This window comes from Oryctolagus cuniculus, chromosome X, assembly GCF_051225735.1.
Source record: "Oryctolagus cuniculus isolate XC-2025 breed Fujian yellow rabbit chromosome X, ASM5122573v1, whole genome shotgun sequence".
In the NCBI taxonomy this organism is placed as follows: Eukaryota; Metazoa; Chordata; class Mammalia; order Lagomorpha; family Leporidae; genus Oryctolagus; species Oryctolagus cuniculus.
The window spans coordinates 111,513,204-111,540,921 of NC_142888.1; the positions used below are offsets into that span (position 1 = coordinate 111,513,204).

General features: G+C 40.3%; 1 protein-coding gene across 13 annotated transcripts in view; it reads left to right on the forward strand.

Moving 5' to 3' along the window:
- The first annotated feature begins 9,164 nt into the window (after window positions 1-9,164).
- PHF6 (PHD finger protein 6) overlaps window positions 9,165-27,718 on the forward strand; it is a 63,376-nt gene continuing 44,822 nt past the window's right edge. For 5 of the 13 annotated variants that reach the window (XM_070066649.2, XM_089324175.1, XM_070066648.2 and 2 more), the window contains exons 1-3: window positions 9,165-9,354; window positions 13,280-13,463; window positions 13,692-13,793. In XM_070066649.2, the coding sequence (XP_069922750.1) occupies window positions 13,326-13,463; window positions 13,692-13,793 (240 nt within the window). In that variant the 5' untranslated portion in view covers window positions 9,165-9,354; window positions 13,280-13,325. Of the gene's footprint in view, window positions 9,355-12,326; window positions 12,479-13,279; window positions 13,464-13,691; window positions 13,794-27,718 lie in introns of all 13 variants that reach the window. The other 8 variants (XM_008273228.5, XM_089324172.1, XM_008273227.5 and 5 more) reach the window with 2 other exon arrangements.

A 27,718-nucleotide genomic window follows, 5' to 3' on the forward strand; every position in this document is an offset into this window, starting at 1 on the left:
GACTTGATTGTAAACCGAAGCCTATGTTAGGATTTTAAATCACAAAGATTGTAAAGATTTTGAAATGGAACAATTAGAAGAGAATTCCAGATTTTCTCCTATGTTGCCTTTAGGGCCCCTTTTTAGAGATGAAACATCTTTCACGGCAGTCTGGCATCCATTGGCTGTTTTTTGTTTTGGTTTGCTTTAATTTGGGGTAAGGGTGACAATAAATGGTGACGGTTTTCACTTGTTAGATAGTTATCAAATCCTTCTGTGTGCTCAGATGCTGTGAAGAGATAAGAGATTTGAGTACATCCTGTGCTTACTCTTGAGGAATGTTCAAACCACTGGTAGAATGAATTGGATATTAAAATTATAACAGACCTCAAATATAATCTAGGCTGATTCCTTTATGTTTTACAGAACCTAAAATTGTGCCCCAGAAAGAAAATGTGACTTTGCAAGTTCCAAATGAAGTGCTAGTGGTCTGATTAGAAGCCAGTGCTACTGATCTCTAGCCTGAACCATTGCGCTGCTCTTTTTCACTCAACATTCACTCATTCCACAAATATTTCTTGAGTGCCTACTAACATGAAGATAGTGTTCTAAGTGCTCATGATAAACCATGGTCTTTTTTCATCAGCACTCACCTCTGATGACCGATAGTGACATTCACAATGACCTGGGCACTCCCTAAGCAGGACAGATTGACAGCTGGGTGTGGCTCACAGCTGGATCATCCACTTTCAATTTATAATTATTTCTTCTCTTAGCGCCTGAAGGAAAAGGAAATAAGTGGTAGATTAACATATGAAGCAATTAGAAAATAATATACACTATGCAACATATAATTAAGTGCTAAATTGCATTGCATGACTGTGAGTGCAACTGGGAGGTACAAGAGTGAGGGCCAGAGAACAAAACTGCCATCTCAGATGGGAAAGTCTTTAGCAGTAGTAACCATCAACTCCCTCACGTGTTGATTTGAGAATATTCAGCAAACACTGATTGGGCAGGCATTGTGCTAGGTGCCTAGGGGTATAAAAAAAAAGAAAGAAAAGAATAAGCCGTGGGCCCTTCTCCCACAAAGCTCAGTGTATAATGAGAGAGACAGATTCCTGTAAAATGTAGTAAGGAGAGAGAGAGAGAGAGAGAGAGAGAGAGAGAGAGAGAGAGAGAGAGAGAGAGAATCTAGTCAGAGTGCTATGGAAGCAAAGAGGAAGAGAGAGCCAACCAATCAAAGGATAAGGGGAGGCCTCTGGGATACTCAGGGCTGACACCTGAACTGAATATTAAAGGCTGCCAGATCTTAGCTAGTCCGAGAAAGTTGTAAAAGGAGTTTTAGGAAACCAGAAGAGCATGCCTAAAGAAACAAAGGCCTTTTGTCTTTTATCAGAAAAACTGAAGACAATTGACTTAGCTGCTTGCAAGTGGGCTAAGATAAAAACTACTCCATATCGCTGACTATAAAGCTAGCTCTTGTAACTAATATTTATTGAGCTCTATGGGCCAGGAACTGTACTGAGTGCTTGATGTGGATTATCTCACACAATCCTCCTTAGAACCCTTGAGAAAGGTACCACCATCATCCGTAGTTTACAGACGGGGAAATTATGGTACAGAGCAGTTAACTTGACACCTGAATTGGTGTCTAGGTGATTTGGTTCTTTTTCTACCAGTTTAGATTTTTGTCTCATTGTGAATATTAAGTCCCCACAAATCTTATGTATATGCAATTCCTATAGATTTTAGATTTAGTGTAATACTTGAGAGCCAATGTAGATCTGTCTGATCATGCTGTTTCTCCAACAGCCAAAATACAGCCAAAAGGAACAGAGATGCTCAAAATCACTGGGGACCTAATGACAAAGCTAGTTTTCAGTGTGCATCTTCACTAATATGTATGTCTAGGGATGATTATCAATCAGAATGAAGTCTCTCACCTGTTCCAATGTAACTGATGAGATGCCCAAGGTACAAGTTTTTTCTTTTTTTCTTATTGACCTTGATGGTTGCTGATCAGTGGTTTTCAAACTTTTGTGTACATACATCACTACTGGGTCCCATTTCATATCTATGCCAGAATCAATGGGCTGCTATATGAAGAGAATGTGTCATGAAAAGCTATAAATAAATTTCAAGTTTTTGGACAAAAATAAACATCTTATAATTCCATTTGTCCATGATCTTTTTGAAGTACTCTTGTATTATTAACAAATTCCTCAGATCATTTCACTCATTCCTGTTCCCCTTTCTCCACTATTTACTTTCTCCTCCCCAATCCCCATGGTCTTACTTCATTAAACATTTATTGAGGGCCTACCGTGGGCCAGGCACGAAGTTCTATGGGTGGAAATAGAGCAGTGAACATGACAAAACAAAGCCCCTGCTCTGACGGAGCTTCATTCTAGTTGGGGGACAGATAATAAATACAAAAATAAGAGTCGCTACAACATGGTGATTAGGAGCTCAGGTCCATGGCAGGTTTTTGGTCTGGTGGTTAAGAACTTGGGTAGGATGCCTCCTTCCCATATTGGAGTTCCAGGGTTTGATATTGTGCTCCCACTCCTGACTCCAGATTGTGCTAATGCACACCCTGGGAGGCAGTGGTCATGGCTCAAGTAATTGAGTTCTTGACACCCATGTGAGAAACCCAGATTGAGTTCCCAGCTCTCATCTTTGAATACACCCAGCCCTAGGCTTTTGAGGGGTGAACCAGCAGATGGGAGCTCTCTTGCTCTCTCTATTCCTCATAAATAAATATTTTTAAAGATTTATTTATTTATATGAAAGTCAGAGTGACAGAGAGAAGGAGAGGCAGAGAGAGAGAGAAAGGTCTTCCATCCGATGGTTCACTCCCCCAACTGGCTGCAATGGCTGGAGCTGCGCTGATCCGAAGCCAGGAGCCAGGAGCTTCTTCCAGGTCTTCCATGTGGGTGCAGAGGCCCAAGGACTTGGGCCATCTTCCACTGCTTTCCCAGGCCATAGCAGAGAGCTGAATCAGAAGTGGAGCAGCTGGGACTCGAACTGGCTACCATATGGGATGCCGGCACTGGAGGAGGTGGCTTTACCCACTACACCACAGTGCCAGCCCCATAAATAAATATTTTTAAGAAGAACTTATGTCCTGGAGTTCAAACAAATGCAGACTTGAAACACGGTTCTTCCTCTTCCTTGGGCAAGTTGTTTAATTGCTCAACGGTTCTTTCCTCTGTAACATGGGACTATTTACTAATATGCCCTGCCTCTCAGGGCTATTGTAAGGATCTCAAAAGATAATATACTTAAAGGACTTAGGGTGGTGCCTGTTACATTGACCGTAATCACAGTTAACTCTTTATTTTGTAGTCACTAGCGCTGTGAAGTTTACTTCTCCAACATTGCCACGTTTATATTAAGTTCAGTTCAGCTTCTGTGTTGATTCGACATTCGACAATGTTTTAAGGATGACCACGGGTCTCTAAAGCATTCCCTCAGCCACAGTTGTCAGTTTCTTGGGCAGTCTCTATACTACTTCCAGCCTCAAATTGCTATACAAGGAAGACACAGCAGCAACAAAGTCCACTGCGAATGCCAGCTCTTCATTTAGGTATCTGAGTAGCTCCATTGGCTGGACAGAGTTAAGAAGGTTATAAATTCTCACCAACAAGCACTCAGTGGAAGCTCAAACATCAACAAGCAGAACAGCCTAGGGCCCAAATGATGGAAGCTAACACCAGTGGGAAGATCAACCAGATGATACGGCAGTCAAAAGACATGTTAAAAAATTGGTCCTTCCTCGTTGTTGAGGCAAGAACATTCATATACATCATTATCTGTCCTTGCATCCCACAACAATCTTGCGAGTAATATTATTCTCCTTTGGCTGATGTGTAATTAAGGTTCAGAGAAGTCAAGTGAAGTCCCCAAGGTTATTTAGTTAGTGACATGTCAGCAATTCAAACCCAGGCCCTTTGACTCTTATGCAGCATTTCATACAAGTAAATAGCATGTTTTTATTTTTTCACCAAAACATTTTTTTGAAGATTTATTTATTTATTTGTTTGAAAGTCAGGGTTACACAGAGAGAGGAGAGGCAGAGAGAGAGAGAGGTCTTCCATCCGATGGTTCATTCCCCAGATGGCCGCAACTGTCGGGGCTGCACCGATCCGAAGCCAGGAGCCAGGTGCTTCTTCCAGGTCTCCCATGCGGGTGCAGGGGCCCAAGCACTTGGGCCATCTTCCACTGCTTTCCCAGGCCACAGCAGAGAGCTGGATTGGAAGAGGAGCAGCTGGGACTAGAACCGGCATCCATATGGGATGCCAGCACTTCAAGCCAGGGCGTTAACCTGCTGTGCTACAGCGCCGGCCCCTCACCAAAACATTTAAAATAATCCACCCACCTTAAAAATAAAGAATAAGAATATAAAGAGTATCCAATACACAAAATGTAAATGTAAATAGACTTCATTTCTATATAAGTGACACTTTCCTTTGCACTCTCATGGTTGTAATTTTCTTTTTTTTATTCAATTACTTCAGTCTGTCTCTGCTGCTACACCAAATTGGACTATGTCTATTTTTATCTAACACATAGTAGGTGATCAATACATATATGATGAATGAATGAGTGATCCATGGATATTGATTATAGCCAGAAGGTCATAGGCACGTAAGTGAATTTAGTTTTTTGGCTTAGGCAGGAATAGAAATGTTAGTGGTTATCGTATATGAAAACACTGAAGATGGGCAGAGTTAATTCTTCATTCCTGGAGAAGATAAATTTACCTGTGCTGAACTGAGTGATTTGAGGTCATGAGCAGGGCTGATCTAAGCAGAGCAGATGCAGTCGCCAAGCAGTTGTTTACAGGGTAGTAAAAATCAAAAGACTGTATCAGGGCCGGCGCCATGGCTCACTTGGCTAATCCTCCGCCTGCAGCGCCGGCACCCCGTATAGGCGCCAGGTTCTGGTCCTGGCTGCTCCTCTTCCAGTCCAGCTCTCTGCAGTGGAGGATGGCCCAAGTGCTTAGGCCCTGCACCCGCGTGGGAGACCAGGAGGAAGAACCTGGCTCCTGGCTTTGGATCGGTGCAGCAACAGCCATAGCAGCCATTTGGGGGGTGAACCAACAGAAGGAAGACCTTTCTCTCTGTCTCTCTCTTTCACTGGCTAACTCTATCTGTCAAATAAAAAAATAAAAAAAGAGACTGTATCAATTCTGCAAAAAATAATGTAGGGCAGTTTCTGAAGGCATGGTCCTCTACAGATCAGCATTAGAATACCTGGAGGGTTGAAGGAAGCACATTCCCAACCTGGACATTCAGCATCCCCAGAGTGTGGCACCCAAACAACGACAACAACAACAATGACAACAACAACAACAACAAAAATCTACATTTTCCACAAACTCCCTAAGTATTTCTCACTTCCAAAGTTTAAGGGCTGTTGGACCTCGGGGAGCAATAGTCTATGTCTCTGTCTAGGGAATAATCCACATTATATTATAAAATGAGACGAAGAAAGGAAACCTACAAATGAAACAGAAATGGCAGCCAGAGAGCCAGAGTTAAGATATTGTTCTGAATCAGAGAAGGTAAAATTTAAGAACAAGAAGATGGGGACCAGCATTGTGACACAGTAGATTAAGCCACTGCTTGCATACCATATCAGAGAGCCACTTCCAGTCCTAACTACCCCACTTCTGATCCAGCTTCCTACTAATGTGCCTGGGAACTCAGCAGATGATGGCCCAAGTACCTGGACCCCTCCCATCCACGTGGGATACCAGGATGGAGTTCCAAGCTGCTGTCCTTAGTCTGCCCCAGCCATGGCTGTTGCAGCTATCTGGGAAGTGAACCAATGGATGGAGTACCTGTGTATGTGTGTGTGTGTGGCTGTTGAAGCCATTTGGGGAGTGAACCAGTAGATGGAGGAACTCTGTGTGTGTGTGTGTGTGTGTGTGTACATCTCCCTTTTTCTCTGTCACTTTGCCTTTCAAATAAATAAATCATAAAAAAAAACAAACCCAAGATGACCAAAAGTGTCAAATGTAACAAAGATATCAAGAAGGAAGATGCAGAAAAGTTGTGAATATGATAAAACGATCAAGCATGGCCCTCTAGCCTACTTTTAGTAAAGTCGTGACAATAGAATACAGACTATTTCCTGGGCCCTGACCTGTCCTTCAAGATTCAACTTCCAGTCCAGCTCTCTGCTGTGGCCCAGGAGTGCAGTGGAGGATGGCCCAAGTGCTTGGGCCCTGCCCCCGCATGGGAGACCGGGAGGAAGCACCTGGCTCCTGGCTTCGGATCGGCGCAGCGCACCGGCTGCAATGCACTGGCCGTAGCGGCCACTTGTGGGGTGAACCAACAGAAAAAGGAAGACCTTTCTCTCTGTCTCTCTTTCTCTCACTGTCTAACTCTGCCTGTCAAAAAAAAAAAAAAGATTCAACTTAGGACAGTATCTCCCAGTGATGCATTTCCTGATCTGCTGGATAAAGTCCATCAATCCTTGGAGTATGTAATCCTACTGCAGCAGTTCCTCTATGGACTGAAATTCTGTTTACTTTTCTTCCTCATTTAGACTGAGAATTTCTTGAAGCCAGGGGCTGTCTCTCTCGACTTCCATGTCTTTCCTCCAAGCATTATTGACAAATAAAAATTGTATATATTTAAGGTATACAACCTGACGTTTTAGTAAGGAGCTGTGTCTTGTTCCTTTTCAAATACCCAGCGTCTGGCATTAACACTGGGCATACAGAAGCTATCTGCAAATGCCAGTTGAATGAATGACTGGAGAGCAATTGGAGGCAAAGGGCACAGTCTCGCCATGAAAGTAGATGAATCCTTTATGTTTGAAGGCAAATGAGAGCAGAGTGCTTGATGCTGCCGGGGGGGGGGGGGGGGGGTAAGCGGGGAACCATTTCCTCCAGAGCATGGGAGAAATGTGATTAAAAGCACCGTTTTAGTTTTAGAAGGCAGAAAGGGCAACACTTTGCAGTCTTGAAGGAAGCATGAGAAGGTGGGTGTTTAAGTTAAAGCAGCTTGGCTCACACGGCCCTTTTCTGAATAAGTCATGAAATTAAGGCCTTTGCTGAGAAGGAGGCACAGAAAGCGGGATCCGGAACCTGGAAAGACCGGAAGAGGGTTGGTGGGATTGTACTGGTGAATGCCTGAGAGATCAGTATATCCCTAGGCGTTAAGAGCAGCTTATCACAATCTGGTTCCTTGCGGTAGCCCTAGAAAGAACAGGCTGCATCTATCCGTCATGCAACGTGGGACTGGCTATCAGATCTGAGGCCTGAAAGTAACCGGAGTCCCTAATCTCTCCCTCTCCTGAACGCTCTGGGCACTTCCTTTCCACCTTTCGAGGCACTCACTGCCCTGCACTGCCTATCTTAGCTGTTTGTCCTCCTCTTGCTAGAGTATAAATGGTTGATGACAGGGCTGGCTTACTCACTACTGTGTTGTACCTTAGCATAGGTGCTTTGTGCACAAAAGATGGGCAAATGTCTGTAGCAGGCACACCCCTCGAATACAGCATTTATCAAAACATACTACATTTGCTTGTCTGTCCCCCCTTTAGACCGTGCTCAAAGGCAGATATTGAGTTGTATTGATCTATGCTTTCTTTGTGTTTGAAACTTAGTAGTTTTGCATATGTTGACTGGTTGGTGTGAATGCATTGGTCAAAGAATGAATAAAAGATAGGAGCATGTGGAGATTTAGGGGGAAATCTAAAAAGATGCCTCACTGCACAGGCACTGCATTTTGTCACACAATCATCTGTCTCATCCTGCCATCAGTTGTGAAAGCTGGTGGAAAACGAAGCCAAGATACCTGTTTTCATTTACACCATATGAAATGTTTGGAATACACATTCTGGATCTTATGCAAATCTCTAGCCACCCTCTTTTACAGCACAGGGCCTGGATAAAAGGGCTAAGTGTTCCTTGCAGCTAAATGACTGACAAGTCTGTCCACCTTTATTAGGTACCTATTTGAATGGGTTCAATGATATATTACCCTGGGCACTTGAGGACTGCAATTTAAGGCTGGCATTGCAGAGAAAAAGCAAAAGATTTATGGAACAGGATAGAAGCAGCATTGGATCAGAACAGTGGAAATCTACCCCCACTGCAGGGAAAACAGTTACTTGAAGGGCATCTTTCAATTTTCACTGGGTAGGGTTTTTTGTTTTAAAGACTCGCTTCCCGTCTGTGAGGCCAGTCGGAAATAATAAAAGCGGACTCTCACACAGGGCGTACTTTGTGTCCAGGCATTAGTCTATGTGATTTGCATATATTAACTCATTTCTCATTACAACCTTTTGAAATGGATACCATTATGAGCTCCATTTTAGACGGCATGAAACGGAATAAGAGAGAAGTAATACAACGCAATCAAGGTCATAGAGCTAGAAATGGGGGGAGCTGAGAATCAAACCCACGCAGTCTGGCTCCCATACATCGAAGAGGAAAGTGTGTCTGGTTTACCTGTGTGGATTATAAAGAAAATCACTTAGCTTTTCTGATTATGCCAATCCAGCACTTATAAACTGTTATATGCTAGGGACGCTAATACAAGCTTTAGTTGCACTCTCTCATTTCTTTCTCACAATAACCCCCGAAGTAGTTTTTAATCCCCATGTCAAAGGCAAACACACACACATACACAACCACCGCCACCACCACCCAGATTTAAGACACAAAGGTTAAAACGATTCGCCCATGGACTGAAGTGCAGGCCGGCTGAGTCCACTACGAGCTTCTCAGTCTTTGCTGGCAGTGAAATGAGGCGAACGGAGGACCTCAAAATGATGCCACGGGAGTACAATGAAATAATGGATGTGAAAAGGCCTTGGTGAACAAGTGTAAAGGGAAAAAGGCCTACCCACTCGAATCACTGTTGAAAACCGGTTACCCAGGGCCCCAGTCCAACGGTTTCTAGTCCCAACCCTGTCCCTTCTCTGCCCAACCCACAGCAATATCTTTGAATCTCTTTCTCTATATCCTCGGATCCTGCCCCCAAACACTTGGCGAAGCGGCAGAGCGGAGAATAGAAGGTACGCGCGCGACCAGGAGGCGGAGCCTAGCCACCCCGATCCGTACAGGAGGCAGTGTGCACATGCGTAGTAGTGCTGCGACTTCACTTGCCCTGTCTCTGAGGCCAATCAGAGCCCGCGGCGCGCTCCAGACGTATAAACGCGCTGGAGAACGTGTGCGTGCGAGGGGGGTGACGTAAGGGCGCTCCGCGAGCCCGTCTCTCCTCGAATGAAAGGAAACAACCTCCAGCGACAGAGCCCCGCTCTCAGGCGCTGCAGGAGAACCGATACCGACTTCTTTCTCTTTCCCCTCATTGGCGCTTCTCTCCCGCCCTCCGCCTCTAAGCCCCGCCGGTGAGTCCCCTCGGAACCCTGGGACCCCCCATTCTCTGCCCGGCGGGAGAAGACAAGGAGGATGGCGGTGGCCAGGCCGCCGCCCCTGCCCGTTGTTAAGGGGGGGACTCTTGGTGGTCTCGCTTTATTGTCAGGGACCCCAGAAGCGCCGCTCATTGTAGGCGCTTGGCGAAGAGGCTGCTGAGAAAGTGCTTTGGAGGTGCCGGAGGAGACATTAGCCTTGAGCCTCGACTTCGGGGGAGGGGGCGCGACATCCGAAGAGGGGAAAAAACGGAATTTTTAATGTTTACGGTTGCTTAGGACACATTTGGGAAGAAAGAGACACTCAGTTTAGGGAGAGTAAGAAGAGGAAAAAATGTTAGAATGGCAAGAGGGTTAGCCTTACGGAATGAGGAAAAACTCCGGGGTGGGGGGAATTAGGGGTGAAACTGATGCAGAAGGCGAAGCTTACAACGAAGACTATTGGAGGGCGAACTCCTGGGGGAGGGGGTCTAAAGAAAGTGGTAGGGTGCTATTTTCCTGGTTTCTGGAGGATTGCAAAAGGACAATTAGGGGACCTTGACTTGACTACGGAAAGGAACCTGCTGAAGTATTTGAGAAGAAGATAGTTTTGCGAGTTTATCCAGCGCTTGATTAGAGGGAGATCTTGGAGTTTAGTGTGTATTGGGGAATAAATAACGGAGAGGAATCGGTACGTTAATGTGTACCATCTTTTATTATATGGACGAAGAGCACCGTGTTCCTTTGCAATTTCCATTCGTTTCGATGTTCTGCGTGGAAGTTAAAATCTTTTTGTTTTTGAAAAAAAAAAAAAAACCTTTTCTTTTCACGGGCTTACTGCGTAATAGCAGGTCGTATTCATACGGTTCAAATTCTTCTCTACCCTTGATTTTGAAACAACTGGAAAATTCCTTTAGTTTCCTTTTGAATAACCGCAAAAAGCAGTGCGAAGCGTGTAACAATATCGTGCAACCAAATTCAGGTGCCCTTCCGGTACATCTCTTATTCGTTTATTTCTCTCCACTGTAACTTTCCTGCCAAATACTGCTTCTTGGGGGGATCACGTTTATAAATTCAGATGTGTATATTTCAGCTCGCCTGCGTGTGGGTGTTTTAATCTTCCGGAAGTGCAGTTTTTGTTTTTATTTAGTTTGTTTTTCTGTGAAAATGCTCTTTCAGATACCAGACATTGAATGAGCTCTCGACTCGGTTCTTGAATGCTCTCCTTGCTGTTTCAGGTTATTTCTGTCTCGGCGCTTCACAGCATCTTGGAAAATCAAAAACGCATTGATCGCTTCAGCTTAACTAATCTGGCTCTCATATGTTTTCCAGGCATTTATGTTCTTCACCCTATTACTGTTGTCTCTCTAATTTTTGCTTTGGAACATCCATATTGCAACGTTCCTTTTTAAAAGGAAAAGGTTCCATTGTTGGGTTACAGTGATAAACTTTGATTTTGGCATACCCTGAAAACCATTGTAAACTAAAATTAAAATGCCATATAGCTGTGGATCATTATAAACCCCCTTAGTACTGGTCCTTGGAGTGCCCCTATGCTGCTTAACTAGAGACCACAAATGTGACAGCATTAGATAAAAGTCTGTATTTTCCTGATAAAGACATTTTTGCCAGGAGTCATTGTTTCCACTTATGTTTTACAAGGAGGCTATAAAAAATTAGCAAGATATGCACAGATGCATTATTTGAATTTTAGTGGAAAAATCCATTTAGTCATTGTACATTGGGGAAAGTTTGCAATTGGTTTGTAGTACTTTTTGTGTGGGGGGCTCTGTTCACAAATGAAATTTAAACTAATTACAGAAAAATATTTTTGAATGCAAAATAAAGTGTACCTTTTTCCCCTCTTTTAGATGTTACAGCCTGTGAAAAAGTAGAAGAGCAGGTTCTCAATTAACATGAGAAATTTACCTGTTTATTAATCGGAAGAGGCAAATTCAATCGGGATAGAATTTGGGGGGTACCATTTCAGAATTAATTTTAAGAATAAAAAGTAATTTACACTCTAGGAATTTTATCTTAAGCCAGTTTTATACCCGGTGCTAGAAGTGTATAGAAATTACACATTACAGATGTCTGTGCAGATTAGATTTATAATGTGCCATCCTTTCAACTGGCCAGGATGAGCGGGAGAAATGCTGAATACATTACAGTGGTTTTTGAGTGCCTACTATTCATTGCATAGTAGTAAAGAAAACTAATTTAAGCCTCAAATAGCAATTTTTGGCACTATTTATGAATCTTGGTGTTTTGCATAGTTAATTCTAAAGGTTTGGGCAGTTTCTGGATAAAACAACTGAGCACATACTTGCCTGAGCAAATGCAAACACACTTCCCCTTTTGTTTCTTTTGTTTCTCTGTTATGTCCTTTTTTTCCCCGTTTAATCCTAAAAGTATTTGCTGCCTGTTTTCAATCAGTTTCACAGTTTATAGCCAGTGCTGTGAATTTAGTACTATTGCGAAGTGTCTGATGGCTGTTTGGAAGACTGAGGTATTTAAAATTATAGATAGCCTTAAGAGTTTGTTAAACCCATCAAAGCAAGGACTGTCAGGGCCTTTGAAGTTTCCTTAAAAAGAAAATTCCAGATGTAAATTGATGATGAGAGGACATGTTTTCTTTGTTGCTTCCCACTTAATTTTGATGAAGTATCTGAATTTTTATATTGAGAAATGTTGAGTGGTTTGTAGATACACTACCACCTTGCTGGCATCCAGCTGTCACTGTTCTTGGTGAACAGGTACTTTCTCAGAAAACTACATTGTTGAAAGAGTATTATGAACATTTTCACATAATGAAAATAGAAAACTTTTAATCAATTAATTACTTTCAATAAAAGTTTAAGATTTGATTGATTGTGATACGTGCTCTCACAGCCTGGCTCCAGGACTGTTGACTTGGGAAAACTACAAAAATGGAATAACTGATTTTCAATCTGTTTGCTGCTGTTCTGCAGAATCCATGTTGAGATGATGATGTAAATCTGAAACCTTTTGTGGCAGACTTTTTCTTCCCTTTTTTGTTTGACTATGCTACCTATAATTATAATTCGACCAAATTTAAGGCTCATTCAGAAAATTTTTCCTTCCATTACACAATATTACTAATGTAAGTATGGAAGTTACCGCCTTTAGAAAACCATTGTCAGTTATCAGTTTGTGACTTTAATTACTAAGCAGACTTGGAGTAAATCTCAGCATCATATAATATAGTTGTTTTATAAAGAACTGAATCCTAAAATTACTGTCTTTGACTAGTTTGTTAGAAGCTTATTTTTTTACTTGAAAAGGAAAAAGAGTGGCAAAAATGAATTTATTAGACATACACATGATTTTTAAAACTTAGAAATAACTCAAGTTTAAAAATAAATCAGTGTTCCAAAGTCATGGTTAAGTAACTACACTTTACTTTTACTGATTTATCAACATGTGAACTTTAAGAAATTGTGCAGTTATAGGAGCCTGTTCCTTCTGGATGTTTTGTGGTGCTCTTAGTAGTTTTTGCTTAGATACATAATTTTTCCTTGAAATGGTACCTTGTTATACATAAAATATAGTTGGCATTAGGCTTTGCCAGCAGATGATTTAATATTATACATTTTTATCCACACAGAAATAATTCTAATTGTTTCCCATATTCCCTAATTTGGAGGCAGCTTGATTTTTCTCACTCTAGACTTCACTTAGTTATTTATCTATAAATACATTTGTTATAGAGGCATCTTAGATTTTTACATTAAGTTGTATATGCTTTTTCATTTATTGATTATTGTGTTTAATTTGACTATTAACCATTTGAAAAATGAGTGTATTAAAACCTAGGTCAAACATTAAACAACTGACATGAATATGTATACACTGATTTTTAAAATGAAATTAACTGTTTTATTGCCATTCTTATTCTCGGTAGCATTTCTTAAGGCTTAAAGTGGCAGTCTAAAGGCGATTTAAAAATCATGTCAAGCTCAATTGAACAGAAAAAAGGGCCTACAAGACAGCGAAAATGTGGCTTTTGTAAATCAAATAGAGACAAGGAATGTGGACAGTTACTGATATCTGAAAACCAGAAGGTGGCAGCACACCATAAGTGCATGGTAAGTATCCTGGCAGCACCTAAGAAACCTTGATGCTATTCATGAGAATCTGAATAGCACATGAATATTCCCAAATACTTAAAAAACTCAGCTAAGATTTTAAAAAAGTGATTTATCACTATTGCTATGCCGTTTTTAGTAGTAGAAAATTTCCTTTTAAATTTAGCATCTCATTCATTGTTTTACAGTAATTATTTATGAACCTTATTTTTTTAATGTAATTTATAGCTATTTTCATCTGCCTTGGTATCATCACACTCTGATAATGAAAGTCTTGGTGGATTTTCTATTGAAGATGTCCAAAAGGAAATTAAAAGAGGCACAAAGCTGGTAAGTTGGTATTTCTGCCTCTTGAGTATAAAAATAATTTTAAATTTACTATGGAGGAAATGCTTATTTTAGAGTGTATTGCATTGTTAACAGTATAATTTAAAATCCCAGGCTTTTTTTTTTCCTGAGCCAGCAAAATCCAAGACTGAGCTTAACTTATTTACCACTCAATAAAAAGGAATGAATCATTATTTACATAATTCAATTTTTTTCTTTTCAAAAAGAATTAAAATGCTCTTAGAGGTTGTGTTTACTTAGAAACCAAGCAGTTTGCTTAATTTGAATATGCTTTAAAAATTGTAATGATATTTTCCATAATTCTGATACATTTCATATTCCATCATCAAATTATTGTGGTCATTTAAGTAAAGATGAAAATACTCTCTCAACAGGAAAATGTTAGCACTTGACACTCAAAGTATTTTACTGTGGTTCAACTATATAACCTGGCATTTATGATTTTGGATAACTTCTGTGAATTTTATAGAAATTTTTCTGAAACTGTACTATGGTAATGGTCCTGTAGTTGTCTTTACTACCAGTAACCAGATTGATAAGGTATTATATTGCTCTATTGAAAAAGTAGTATCATTTCAATTGGTATTTATGGCACATTGTGGTTTACTTTGAAACATTTAATTGAGCGATTTATTTTCATTTAGTTCTTTCTCTTGTTTGAGCTCTTTATTGAAATTGCATCTGTACTTGCACCTTCTGTAGTTTCACTATCAAATGTTTTGTTATTTTAAAGCTGTGTCTGTGTTTTTAGCCATTGGATGATCCCTTATTTTGCAAACAGTCTTAGATGGTAGTTTTGGGATGAAATGGTGATGGGAAGAGGAAGGTTATCAGTCTTCTAGTATTAAGGAAAAAAAGTAACATGAATGCATTTAAGTTCAAAGATAACGTATGAGATTTACTTCAGGATAAATTATCTCAAATCCCGGTATCAGTATTGGTGAAAAATGAGAATTTAGAGGTCAGACTGGTTTTGTTGTGAGATCTAAGCTGTGAAAATCTTTATTTTCCCCACACTCAGAATCATAGATAGTAAATGAAAGCTCCATTTTTAAAAATGTGATTTTTGTTTGGTTTTTAAAGATTTCTTCATGTTACATGTGCTGGTTTTTTGAGAACTAGAGCATTATGTTTTTATTTCTTAGTCCTTACAAGAAATTCCGATAAAAAGAAAAAATACTATTTATTTGGAAGTAGTTGGACAGTCAGCCTTATTACCTTATTATTTATTCCTTGTCATGATGAACATTCCTGGAAAATGTTTCTATATCCTGACTGGTTAGCATTTTTGTCATTTGACATGTCTGCTGTAGTCAGAACTGGAGCAGTTTTGGTCCCTGATGTTGAAATATCATTAACAAATATTCCATGAAGTGGCACTATACATCTAACAATATTGCTAAATTCATTAGAGATTTAATTTATTTGGATTGTTTGCAAAGAACACATCAGAACTTTATGCAAGTTTCATTATTACTGTTTTGATTAATTTTAATGTTAGAGTGTAGGGCATTAAATTCCCCCTTAAGCGTAACATATTATAAGTAACTAAACTTGTTCCTTGATCCAGAGAGTGGAGCAATTCTGGAGGTGAGAGCGTAAGCTGTAGTAGCAGACTTGAGTAAATCTCAGCTCTGTTCCTCATTCGCTGCGGGACCCTGAGTAAGTGATTTCTTTCTCTAGGCCATGTTTCCGTCACTTGCAAGAAGGGGACAATGTTAGTACTTGCCTCATGGAATTATTGCCAGTATTAAGAGAGAGAATATACAGGGCTTAACAGAGTGTTCAGCACATGGTTAGGACTTGATAAATGGAGGCCCCCATTGTAGTTAGTGGTTGTAAATAAAAGTAAGATCCTGCTAATGTCATTGTAGGATAATGAAAAGCGTGCTGGTCTGGCAAGTCATGAGGCCTATTTTTTTTAATAACTGCTACTGACACATTCTTTAACCTTAGACAAGTCAGCAACTTATTTGTCTTTTTGCCAAGTGTAAATAGCTAATGCTGCATCATTGCTTATTACGTACTTGATGTTGTGTGACTGCAAAATACTGTGAAAGAGAAAGATTTACCTTAGAAAAGATGTTTCAGAAGCCATTTTGAGACTGTAGGCATTTAACATTGAGGAACAGTGGCAGGAGGAGAGAACTTTTGAGTCTGGACATAGCATTTTGCTCCCTTTCCTTCTCCCCAGATGTCAAAATTTAAATAACTTACTTAGGGGATAGGAAAGCAGGTTTATATATTTAACTTTGAAATAATTTTACCTTCAGTTCTGTTCCTTCCACACTATCACGTTTTACAGTTTTTTTTTTAAGATTGATTTATTTGAAAGGCAAAGTGACAGAGTAAGCGAGAGATCAGTCTTCATCTGCTGATTCACTCCCCAAATGCTGCAGCAGCCAGGACTGAGCGAGGCTGAAGACAGGCGCCTGGAGCTCAATCCAGGTTTTCCACATGGGTACAGGGGCCCAAGCACTTGGGCCATCTTCCGCTGCTTTCCCAGGCCATTAACAGTGAGCTGGATCTGAAACAGAGCACCTGAGACTCCAACCAGTGCTCTAATAATGGGATGCCAACAATACAAGTGGTGGCCTAACCCCTGCGCTGGAGTGCCAGCTTCCCATTGAATCATTTTTTTTCTTTTAAGATTTATTTATTTGCTTGAAAGTCAGAGTTACACAGAGAGAGAAAGAGAGACAGAGAGAAATCTTCCATCGTTGGTTCATTCCCCAGATGGCTGCAAAGACTGGAGATGTGCCGATCCGAAGCCAGGAGCAAGGAGCTTCCCCACATGGGTGCAGGGGCCCCAGGGCTTGGGCCATCTTCTACTGCTTTCCCAGGCCACAGCAGGGAGCTGGATCTGAAGTAGAGCAGCCGGGACCAGAACCGGCGCCCATATGGGATGACAGCACTGCAGGCAGTGGCTTTACCTGCTACGCCACGGTGCCAGCTCCCCCCAGTTGAATCATTTTAAAAAGATGATATAACAAATAGCCAGAATTCCAGATTTTAATTTTTTTCTTTACCCTCCAGAGATTTGCCTTTTTAAATTTTCCAATATTTTTTACTTTTCATTTATTTGATTTCCCATCTTCTGTTTCACTCCCCAAATGCCCTCAAATAGCTAAGGATGGGTGAGGCAAAAGTCCCGAGCTTGGAACTCAATCCAGATCCCCCACAAGGGTAGCAGGGATCCAACAACAATCACCTGCTACTTCCCAGGGTTACACATTAGCAGGAAGCTGGAGTTAGAAGCAGAGTTGAGACTTGAACCCAAACATTCTGATACGGGATGTGGGCATTCCTGTAGCAAACATTTTGTGTAACCAATACAAGGGCTGTAAATCAAATGGCGGGGGAGGGGGGGTGGCGCATGAAGGCCTTTATGTAACTAGGTAAAGTACATATAAACTAGACAACCAACTTCCCTAATTGACTTTTTAAGGCATTTTATTCTGTGAGCCTGTTTGCCCTGGCTCTTTTTCATCTGGATTTCTTGGTGAAAAGTAGGTCATGAATACTCACTGAAAAATCAAAAGCTGGAATGCTGGCCCCTGAGTGCTTTCAAGACAGATTCCAGTCTACCTGAAGTTGGCACCAAAGGTGCTTATTTGCCCCCAAAGAAAAGGACAGAGAGAAGAGGGTTTAGACCAGAAGGGTCTGAGTCCTGTGAGGATGGTGGGCTAGTAGGGCAGAAGGTACAGGTGTGTAGTTTCTGTGTTCTTGGCTGCCATAGGCAATCGTCCAAGGTTTTCAGGTCAGCCATAAGAATCAGAAGAGGAAAGCCATCCTACATAAACATATTCATCTCTTTTACATCATTTTTAAGGACATAGCGCCAAGATGGACCATGAAAAATTTGATAGACTGCTAAGGCTTTTATCATTTGAGGCCTTGTTTTTCCAGTTTAGACAGATACACAATTTTTCCAGAATGACTTCCAGTGCCTACTGAAGCCATATGGAGAATATCAATCTGTACCATCTATTCTTACTCTAAAGCCATCTAGCCAAGAAATGCAAATTTCCAAGTAAAATCATGACTTATCATTGCTTTTTTTGAATTTAAGGAAACACTGGAGAGCAGTATATTTGAAGAACATTCTCTCTGGATAAAGCTAGGTTATGTGGTCACTAAGATTATCTATGTTGGATAGCCACTATTCTAATTGGGACCTGTGTCAGAAAGAGTTCAGAAGGACATTTAGTTCACCTTCCTTACCCCAGGCAGGATGACCAACCTACAAGCCATCCAAGAGAAGATTGTTGTCTGCCTTGTGTTTAAATACGTTAAGAAATTGTGACTTTCCCCAAGTAACCTAAAGCAGGACCAATAATATGTTACTGGTTCAGAGTTGAGAAATTCTTCCTTCTGTATTACTCGAGCCTCTTTCTTAATTTAAAGCTGTTTATTCGAGGTCTGTCTCCTCCCATTAAAAAAGTAATTTTTCCTCTTATTTAAGAAAACAAATCCTTTATATACTTGATGATCATCCTCACAACTAGACTTTCCCTTTCAAAACTAAATTTTACTCAACTGACTTATAAAATTCTCTGAACATTTTCCTGCTTTTTCCTAGCAATAGAAATAGTTAACGTTTATTGAATACTTTATATGTGCTGGGGACTAGGCTGAGTATTTTAAATGTGTAATCCTGTTTAATCTTCAGTCATACTATGAGATAGGAAAGTATTTTTTTTCACCTTATGCCTATGGAAACTGAGGCTTAGGAAAGTAGCTTGAATGGTCATAGAGCTAATAAGTGGCAGAGCTGTGATTAGAATCCAGGGCCAGTTGGCTCCAAAGACAGAATCCTAATCATCAGGTTACACTAGCCCATCTTTTAAGATACCCACCTCCAAATCACATTTTTAAAAATGAGATGATTATAGCCTAGTTTTCTTTTTCTTTCTTTTTTTTTTTTTTTTTTTTTTTTTTTTTTTTTTTTTGACAGAGTGGACAGTGAGAGAGAGAGACAGAGAGAAAGGTCTTCCTTTGCTGTTGGTTCACCCTCCAATGGCCGCCACGGCTGGCGCGCTGTGGCCGGCACACCACGCTGATCCGAAGGCAGGAGCCAGGTGCTTCTCCTGGTCTCCCATGGGGTGCAGGGCCCAAGCACTTGGGCCATCCTCCACTGCACTCCTGGGCCACAGCAGAGAGCTGGCCTGGAAGAGGGGCAACTGGGACAGAATCTGGCGCCCCGACCAGGACTAGAACCTGGTGTGCCTGCACCGCAGGCGGAGGATTAGCCTATTGAGCCTCGGCACCGGCCTAGAGCTTAGTTTTCTCATAAAGATGGAAATAGTGCTGAATTTAGGATATAATTAGATTCCTGTTAATTGATATGTTTTGTAAATAGCCCCTTAATTTTTAGGATGACAATCCTATATGCCATGTAAGAATGTTTTGATCATTACCTGCAGCCTCTGAAAATAAAAAGACAAATTTTATGTAGTCTTTATGTGCTCAGTACCAGTGGAATGCTGACACTGCTAAGAAACAGTTGTCTAAATTTGACAGTGTATTAATAGGTGTTGGACCTACCATGAATCTGCATATATGACACTTCATTTTGTACACCTTTTTATTCTTCAGTCTTACGTAATTATGGAATTAACACTGCTTCCTAAAGGTGGTAAAACTAAAAGAATGTTGTTGAGTATAGGAAATAAGTTAGCCATACCAGCATGGGTCATTGAGATAGGCAGTAATGGACTAGAGTTGAGTGGGGTGGGCTGATTGCAGCAGGTCTTTAAATATTCAGACGGGACTCCCTTCTTCTCCTGAGAATGGCAGGGGAGCAGTGATTCCTTCTGAGCTCCCAGTTTATTATAAAGTAAATTAGGTATCCCACCCTTCTGATGGCTCTTTGTTTTATCTCCAACGCAAGCCAAATAGGATAAAAGATTGCAAATGAGGTCTTTTGTTGGGTTTTGTCTCCGCCTTGTAACTGAATGTGAAGCTGAAGTTTCTTTTTTCCCCCAAATTGTACTTAGAAACCCCACCACCCCAGCCCCCTTCAGGTTTTTCCTTCCCTGGAGCCCCCCTCTGTGCTGCTCTGGCTGGAGGTCTTTGACTCTAATAAATCTTGCTTTTAAATCTCAAAAAAAAAAAAAAATAGATAGGGATTTCAACACAGAAAGATAGGGATGGAAAGGGCATAGGATTTTTCAGGAGACAAGTGATATACAATAGGCACCGTGGAGAATGAGATACAATGATGGCAGCATATTTATCTGCTCTACATAGATGTCCTGCAGGCATCTTAAACTCAACCTGTCCCAACCAGTATTCATAACTCCCTCACCCTGAAACCTGATTCTCTTTTGTGAATCCCTGAACTTCAATTCCTTCTTCTTCATTCATGTTGAGTCTATTTCTGGGATGTCTGTGCCCTATTGTCTTTCTTGAAACTACCCTATAGCTAATTCCCATCTTCCAATGCAATGCTGGTGATTACTTGGGCTCTGCTTTTATAACTTAGTGTCACTTCCTAGCTCAAAACCTTTCATGATTCCTTGCTTATTATTATACAAAATAATACCCAGAGGCTTTAGCCTGCCCTTATTATCTCACCTTTTTGATTCCTCTCTGCTCTCCATTTCCTGAACTACTTCTGTTTGCCTGCCCCCACTGCTGTGCATGTACTGATGTTCACCTGTGCAGTTCCCTTTTCTTCTCAAAAGTTGTGTTTTTGAAGTCCAGCTCAAACTTCAAATTTTACTTGTCCTATAGTACAAGACGTTATGCATGTGCATAAGCCTTTATCCTCCACTGTACTATGGACTCTGGGACACTTGGATTGTATTTCTTTCCTGTCCTTTTGAAAATATTTAGTTGAGTACCTACTTTGTACCAAGCACAATGATAGACAGTTTAAATGTAAATATGAATAAATATGGGTTATCCTTGCAAGTATGTAAAGACTGCCACAGTAGAACTGGGAAAGAGGACCACAGTTAACTCTATCGGAGATATCAGAAGGCTCCATATAAAATGACATTTGAAATGTGTTTCACCATGAGAGTCAATGGGGAAAAAGTTTCAAGGAGGAGGAAGTGGCCACAAACATTAAATGAGTATTAAATACCTGTGCTGTTTAGAGTATGTGGCTCATTGAGCTTTCAGTAAGGGCTGGATGGAGCACTTACCACCACCTTGCTGTCTGCATATGTAGAAGCAGAAGATGCTAGGTGACTATTGGTGCTACTAAATCCTTAGAGCAATGGTACCTAAGCAGCTTCACTAAATTGGGGGGGCAAGAGGTGAATTGCAGTCAGGTATCTTTTAAAAAGAGTTCCCAGGTGATTTTTGATGCACTGGTTTTGCCATAGATCATTGTTTTAGGATAGTGGTTAGCAACATTTTTCTGTAAAGGACCAGATAATAAATACTAAGACTTTGCAAGCCACATGAGCTCAGTTAAAATCACAGACAATACACAAAGAAATGAGCACAGCTGTAATCCAATAAAATTTTATTTACACAATGAAGTGGTGGGCTGAATTGGACCTACAGGAGGTTTGCCTTAAGTTATTTGGGGAGGGAAGGTAGATTTCATTTTTTGAAGATTTGCTCAGTGACCCCATTATCATCTGTGTACATGCGTTATGAATGTATTCATAGGAATTTTTTTACAAAACTCCAACTATGGCATGCAGATTAATTTTAATGTATGCAAGTATTTTACTTGTCATTTATGTTAAAATGAACTTTACTTTTAAGGTAACGAAGAATAACCAAAAGGCTAAAGAGAAACATTAAGTCTAATGATGGAGAAAATTGTGTCTTTGATTATTACCGAATAAGTTTTTTTTAAATGCACCATTTTTCCCTTGCCTTCATTTAATATGTTTTTTTGTAATTGGGAATACTATAAATTTATGTCATTACATAATTCTCATTTATTTATGCTAATGGGGGAGAACCAAAACCAATGATACAAAATAATTTATGATGTCTTGCTTTGGGGACTGTCTTCATATTTAGTTGGGTAGAGTACTTCTCTTCAGAAATTAAATACAGCATGTAGCAAGAAACCCGTATCTTAGAAAATATGGAAAACAAGATTTCACACATTCCAATAAGAGAATTTATATTCCTTATTTATTCTGATCCAAATGTTTTTTATTTTTTTACAGGCAGAGTGGACAGTGAGAGAGAGAGACAGAGAGAAAGGTCTTCCTTTGCCATTGGTTCACCCTCCAATGGCCGCCACGGCTGGTGCGCTGTGGCCAGCGCACCGCGCTGATCTGAAGGCAGGAGCCAGGTGCTTCTCCTGGTCTCCCATGGGGTGCAGGGCCCAAAGACTTGGGCCATCCTCCACTGCACTCCCTGGCCACAGCAGAGAGCTGGCCTGGAAGAGGGGCAACCGGGACAGAATCCGGCGCCCCGACCAGGACTAGAACCCAGTGTGCCGGCGCCGCAAGGTGGAGGATTAGCCTATTGAGCCACGGCGCCGGCGATCCAAATGTTATATGGAGTTGGAATATATGTTACTCCAAACAAGATTGGAAGATTAGGTTAAGTAAGAACCTGACAGGCTCAGTTCACTTCCCTCTAGCTTCAAGACTCCCGAAATGATGTATTTAATAAGTACTTAGACTTACTCTGTTATACCATTAAAAACTTAGCAAGTAATTTTCAGTTACCTCATTTTTTTAGAAGTGCCTAGAATTTAAGGTCCTAATGTGGTTTTCAAGCAACCTGTCACTTTTCAATGACTTTGACAGCTTTTGGATTTCATTGTTGCTTTTTTCCATTTAGACCTTTTAAGCAATGTTATGTTAATGTTTTTATGTTGGTGTTTTTATGATATTAAAATGCTGGGCTTTTTAAAATAGTAGCTGTAGGATTAAACAAAAACAGTTAATGAATTCATATTCCACCCTCCCATGCATACTTTTTAAAAGGAATTTTTAATAAACCAGGCAACTGTCAGCCAGTAATTCAGAGGGCACCCTATTCTCTATGTTGGATATGCGTGGAGTTACCATAAAGCAATGAACCTGGAGTTAAGTACGATTTGAAAGGCCATCTCTCTGGCCGGCGCTGCGGCTCAATAGGCTACTCCTCCACCTAGCGGCGCCGGCACACCGGGTTCTAGTCCTGGTTGGGGCGCCGGATTCTGTCCCGGTTGCCCCCCTTCCAGGCCAGCTCTCTGCTGTGGCCAGGGAGTGCAGTGGAGGATGGCCCAAGTGCTTGGGCCCTGCACCCCATGGGAGACCAGGAGAAGCACCTGGCTCCTGCCTTCAGATCAGCGCGGTGCGCTGGCCGCAGTGCGCCAGCCGTGGCGGCCATTGGAGGGTGAATCAACGGCAAAAGGAAAACCTTTCTGTCTCTCTCTATCCACTCTGCCTGTCAAAGAAAAAAAGGGGGACATCTCTGAAAACTTAACCCAATTCACTATTCTGCTTTCTGTTTTTTAACTGGAGATAGTGTTATCTGTTAATAAAACCAAAAACTAAGCACCTGTGTGAGGTGAGCTGTTCCCACTTCTTTTTGATTCTGATCTCCTGTGAAAATATCCACAGTATCCTGTCATCTACTACCAGTACTTTTGTCATTTTTTTCTTTGCCTACAGGCTCAAGAACATGGCCTGTTGTTGTACCTTCCTTTGCAGTCACTGTGCATTTGTAGCTGTTTTCTTGGAGCAGGTGTTTTGAGAGTAGTAACTACAATACTTTGAGAATTTATATCTGAACACCTGTAATTACTTACTGACATGTGTAGTAGATATACAGCAAGTAAGCTGGGCAAAGCTAAATTGTAGGGAGTGCTTCCTCCCTGGGTTCCATGTGGCTCTATCTAGACATCAGATTGAAGCTTTTCCCGAAGAGCCTTTTGCTGCATACCCTAGAAGTTGGCCATCTCATTCTAGTTTTACTGCCTCTTAGCTAGAAAGCAATATTTTTCCTTTCATTACTTAAGATTTCATTTTGCAAACTAAATTTCAGTCCTGGTGTAATTCAGGTGCCTGAGGAACAGCTATGTCCCAAACTCTGATTCCTACCAGACTTTAACTAAGTCATGGTCCTGATAGTTCCTTGTACCCACTCTCATATGTGACTTAGTTCCTCTTTCATCTGTGGGTCAGCTCCTTGAAACTGATTTGTAGCACAACTTACCTTTAAGTTAGTGTAGCTTCTAACAGCAGTATAGAGATGCCACACAGAGACCTATAAGAGGATGAAGTTGCCTTTTCAAATCTCCCCAATTTGGAACTGGTATTGAGGTTCACTAGGCCTACTAAGGTAGCAAACTAATAGGAGAGTAAATCTGTTTAAATCAAGAACTTCACATTAGGACACTAGCAGGATATTTTGAGATCATTCTTATTTCTATGTAACCTTTATATGTGTGTTGACAGAAAGAAAGAAGCTCTCAAGAAAATATCTGATATGTGGGTCAGGCCTTTTTTTGGCAGTGGGGCGAAGTCTACCATTTTTTTTTTTTTTTTTTTTTTTTTTTGACAGGCAGAGTGGACAGTGAGAGAGAGAGACAGAGAGAAAGGTCTTCCTTTGCCGTTGGTTCACCCTCCAATGGCCGCCGCGGCCGGCGCGCTGCTGCCGGCATGCTGCTGCCGGCGCACCGCGCTGATCCAAAGCCAGGAGCCAAGTGCTTCTGGTCTCCCATGGGGTGCAGGGCCCAAGCACCTGGGCCATCCTCCACTGCACTCCCTGGCCACAGCAGAGAGCTGGCCTGGAAGAGGGGCAACCGGGACAGAATCCGGCGCCCCAACCGGGACTAGAACCCGGTGTGCCGGCGCCGCAAGGCGGAGGATTAGCCTAGTGAGCCGCGGCGCCGGCCCTACCATTGTTTTTGAAGAAGGTATTCTCGTCACGTTAACTTTCATTTCCCCACATGGAGGGAGCCATGGGTACAGTGCAAGCATGATGATGAATGGCAGCTATCAGTTCTGTTGAGGGCCATGAGGAATGGTGAATTGGAGAGCGAATGTTTCGTATGAAGGGGGATACCATTATTTGGGTCCAACCAACTGGTGCCTTAATGTAGCAGTGGAGATGGTGGTAGTAGTGGAGATCCCATTTTCTAGTTCTACTTTTTTTCCAAGAGCAGGTATCTTTTTTTTTGTTAGTTCCTACAGTTTTAAAAAAAGCTACTAGCCAGCTATCTATTTTTCACCTTTTTAAATTTTTCTTTTTATCTCTTCTTAGTTCTCAGCTTTGTTTATAGCAGAGCTAATTTTTTTTCCCCAAACGCTCATTCTGTGCCTGTTCAACTGGATCATTCTCCACAGTTTTATTTTTCTCAATCCTAGACAGACTGTTTATATATTTTTAGAAGTCCCTGAAGATAATTATGTTAAATCTGCAGGTATTGGAAATGTGAATGAGAAAAAAAGATGCCACAAGATTTTGAAAATCTTCAATAACAGCTTACAATCAACAGATTTATTGAGCACTACTTTATAAAACAGCTTTAATCTTCAAAAATTTCAGTATAGAAGGCATTCAATAAAATTTATATATTTATAAAGACAATTAGCCATCTAAGGGGATAAAATGGTGAGAGTCAAAAATGAGCACTTCATATGGTAAGTCGTGAAGGAGTTCCAGGAAAAGGATTGTTTCAGGGATTGGAATATAGGGTAGTAGACTGAAAGATAACAGTTATTTTTGCTTTTTGCTTAGATAGGTAAGCGAAGAAATGTAATATTTTATTTGAATTTAATTATGGATAATTTTTGCAATTTTGTTAGTACCTTGCCAAAAATTTGATTCTTTGTATATGAACACTACATGAATTAGATCCTGTGAATTTTAATTCAGCAAAATGCTTGAGAAGAATTTTCCACACTGAAAATATTTTTATTGCAATGTCTTTCTCTTCCTTGAGTGAGACTGACAATAAAAATAAAATACACTTTCTCTCACTTTTTAAATTGCTATAGTTAACTGGTTATTTGCAAAATTGCTTTTTTTACTATAGCAGCTGAAACCAGTTACTCTGGGAAGAATTGAATTTATAAGCAGCCAAAAAACTGTTTTTGATATATGTTGGGTTTTCAGTTTCCTTTTCATTCACACCAGAGAGATGGGTATTGAAAGTAATTTTTAGAGTATTTATAATGTTTTTTAAATTTTTTGCATATAAAAGTACTTTTGCCCATTGTGGGAAAATCACAAAATAATAGGGAAAACCAACCACTCAGAGAGAGCACTTCGGCATTTTGCTTTATTTACTTCCATTTACTTTCAAAGAATATATGTTACAAACATAATTGTGATCATGATTCACATAGTTTTATATCTGCCTAATTTTTTCACTTAGCACATGTCAGCCTTTTCTCATGCCATTAAAATATCTTTGAAAGAGTGGTTAATAGATTATTGCTTCAAACAGATGTGCTATGATTTATTGAACATCTTTCACTTATTTTTCGTGAGTTGTTTTCCATTTGGGGTTGTTTTAAACAATCCTACAATGACTGTGTTGGTAAATATATTTGTTTGGATCCAACTTTTTTAGTCCAGATTTATGGAAGTAAAATTACTAGATCAGAGAATATAAACTTTTAAAAAGCTCTCCAATAAGTAAGGCAAATTACTTTGCAGCACAGGAGTGTGTCTAGCCCACTGTCTTTCCAGCATTGAGCTCAACACAGTATTTTTAACAGCAGCTCTCCTTTCAGTTTTGCTTACTAATTGAATTCAGCGATGTGTGTTCCAGATGTAACTATCTGAATCCATTGTAGATGCATTTTAAGGTAAACTACTTACTGTAGAGTCCTTAATGAGGTGGGGTAACATTGAATTTATTAACTGTTTAAAAAGTAGGTTGCAAAATAGTGTGTGCAGAATTCATGTAAGCATCATAACACTATAAGGCATCTGCTTGGTGAGTATGAATGATTTTTTAAAGTTTTTTTGTTTTCTAAAAAATTTCTATAATTAGTCTGGTTTTTGGTCAAAAATGTGATTCCCTAAAATAATAGAACTTTATGATTAAGCTTTCATACAGATGTTCTTCCTCCTTAAGAATTTATAAACCATCCAAAACCTTTCCCCGCTTGATAATTTGGCAGAGTATGTCTTCTTACAGTAATACTTGAAGCTTCTGTATTTATTTAAGGAAGTGAGGTCTTTCTCAAGTACTAATAATGGGTACTGGCCCTCATGTTTTCTGGGAAGTACCTGTATCGAGAGTGGTTCTGTTTCTGACTTAGATATGAATATTTTTAAATGATAGTGTCACTGAGAGTTTGAGTGTTTGACTTGCTTAGAGAAATGTAAGAAATTTCATTGCAATTTGTATTAGCCTCTTGGTACATCAGAATTGCTTAGAGGCAAAGAAATGCAAGAGTTAGGATAGTAAGTGTGCTTTATGTTCAAATTAATAAAGAGGACTGAGAACAGTTTAGAATGAGGTATCTAGCAACCAAGAAACAAATTAATAGTGTTTCATATTTATCTTACAGCTTCGGTAAAAGTCTGCTTACACAGTACACCTCACTATGTGAATCAAAACCACTAACAAGCACTGTTACATACTTTTTTAAAAAGAAAGTTTTTTAAATCTAGAATATGAGCTAGTTAATCAATATGAATTATCCATTAAATTTAGGAGGTAAAGTATATTAAAATACCTTAAAAGACTGTTGTATGTATATGTCAAAAGGTAAGTACCTGATTAAATTGAAGTAGGTGAGCACATTTTTACAGTGCAATCAACTTGATTCCACAAAATATTCTCAGAGCTCAATATATTTAAAAAATTACCTAATTCTTTTATCTCCTCTCATTCCTTCACGTTAAGTTGATTTTACCAGGTTCCTAAATAGTGTATGAGGCTTTCCCCCCCAAAGATTCTCATTGATTAAGTGGAAATTTCAAAAAATTTTCAGGTATGAGGAGACATTTTCCCCAAGGTCTGATCCTTT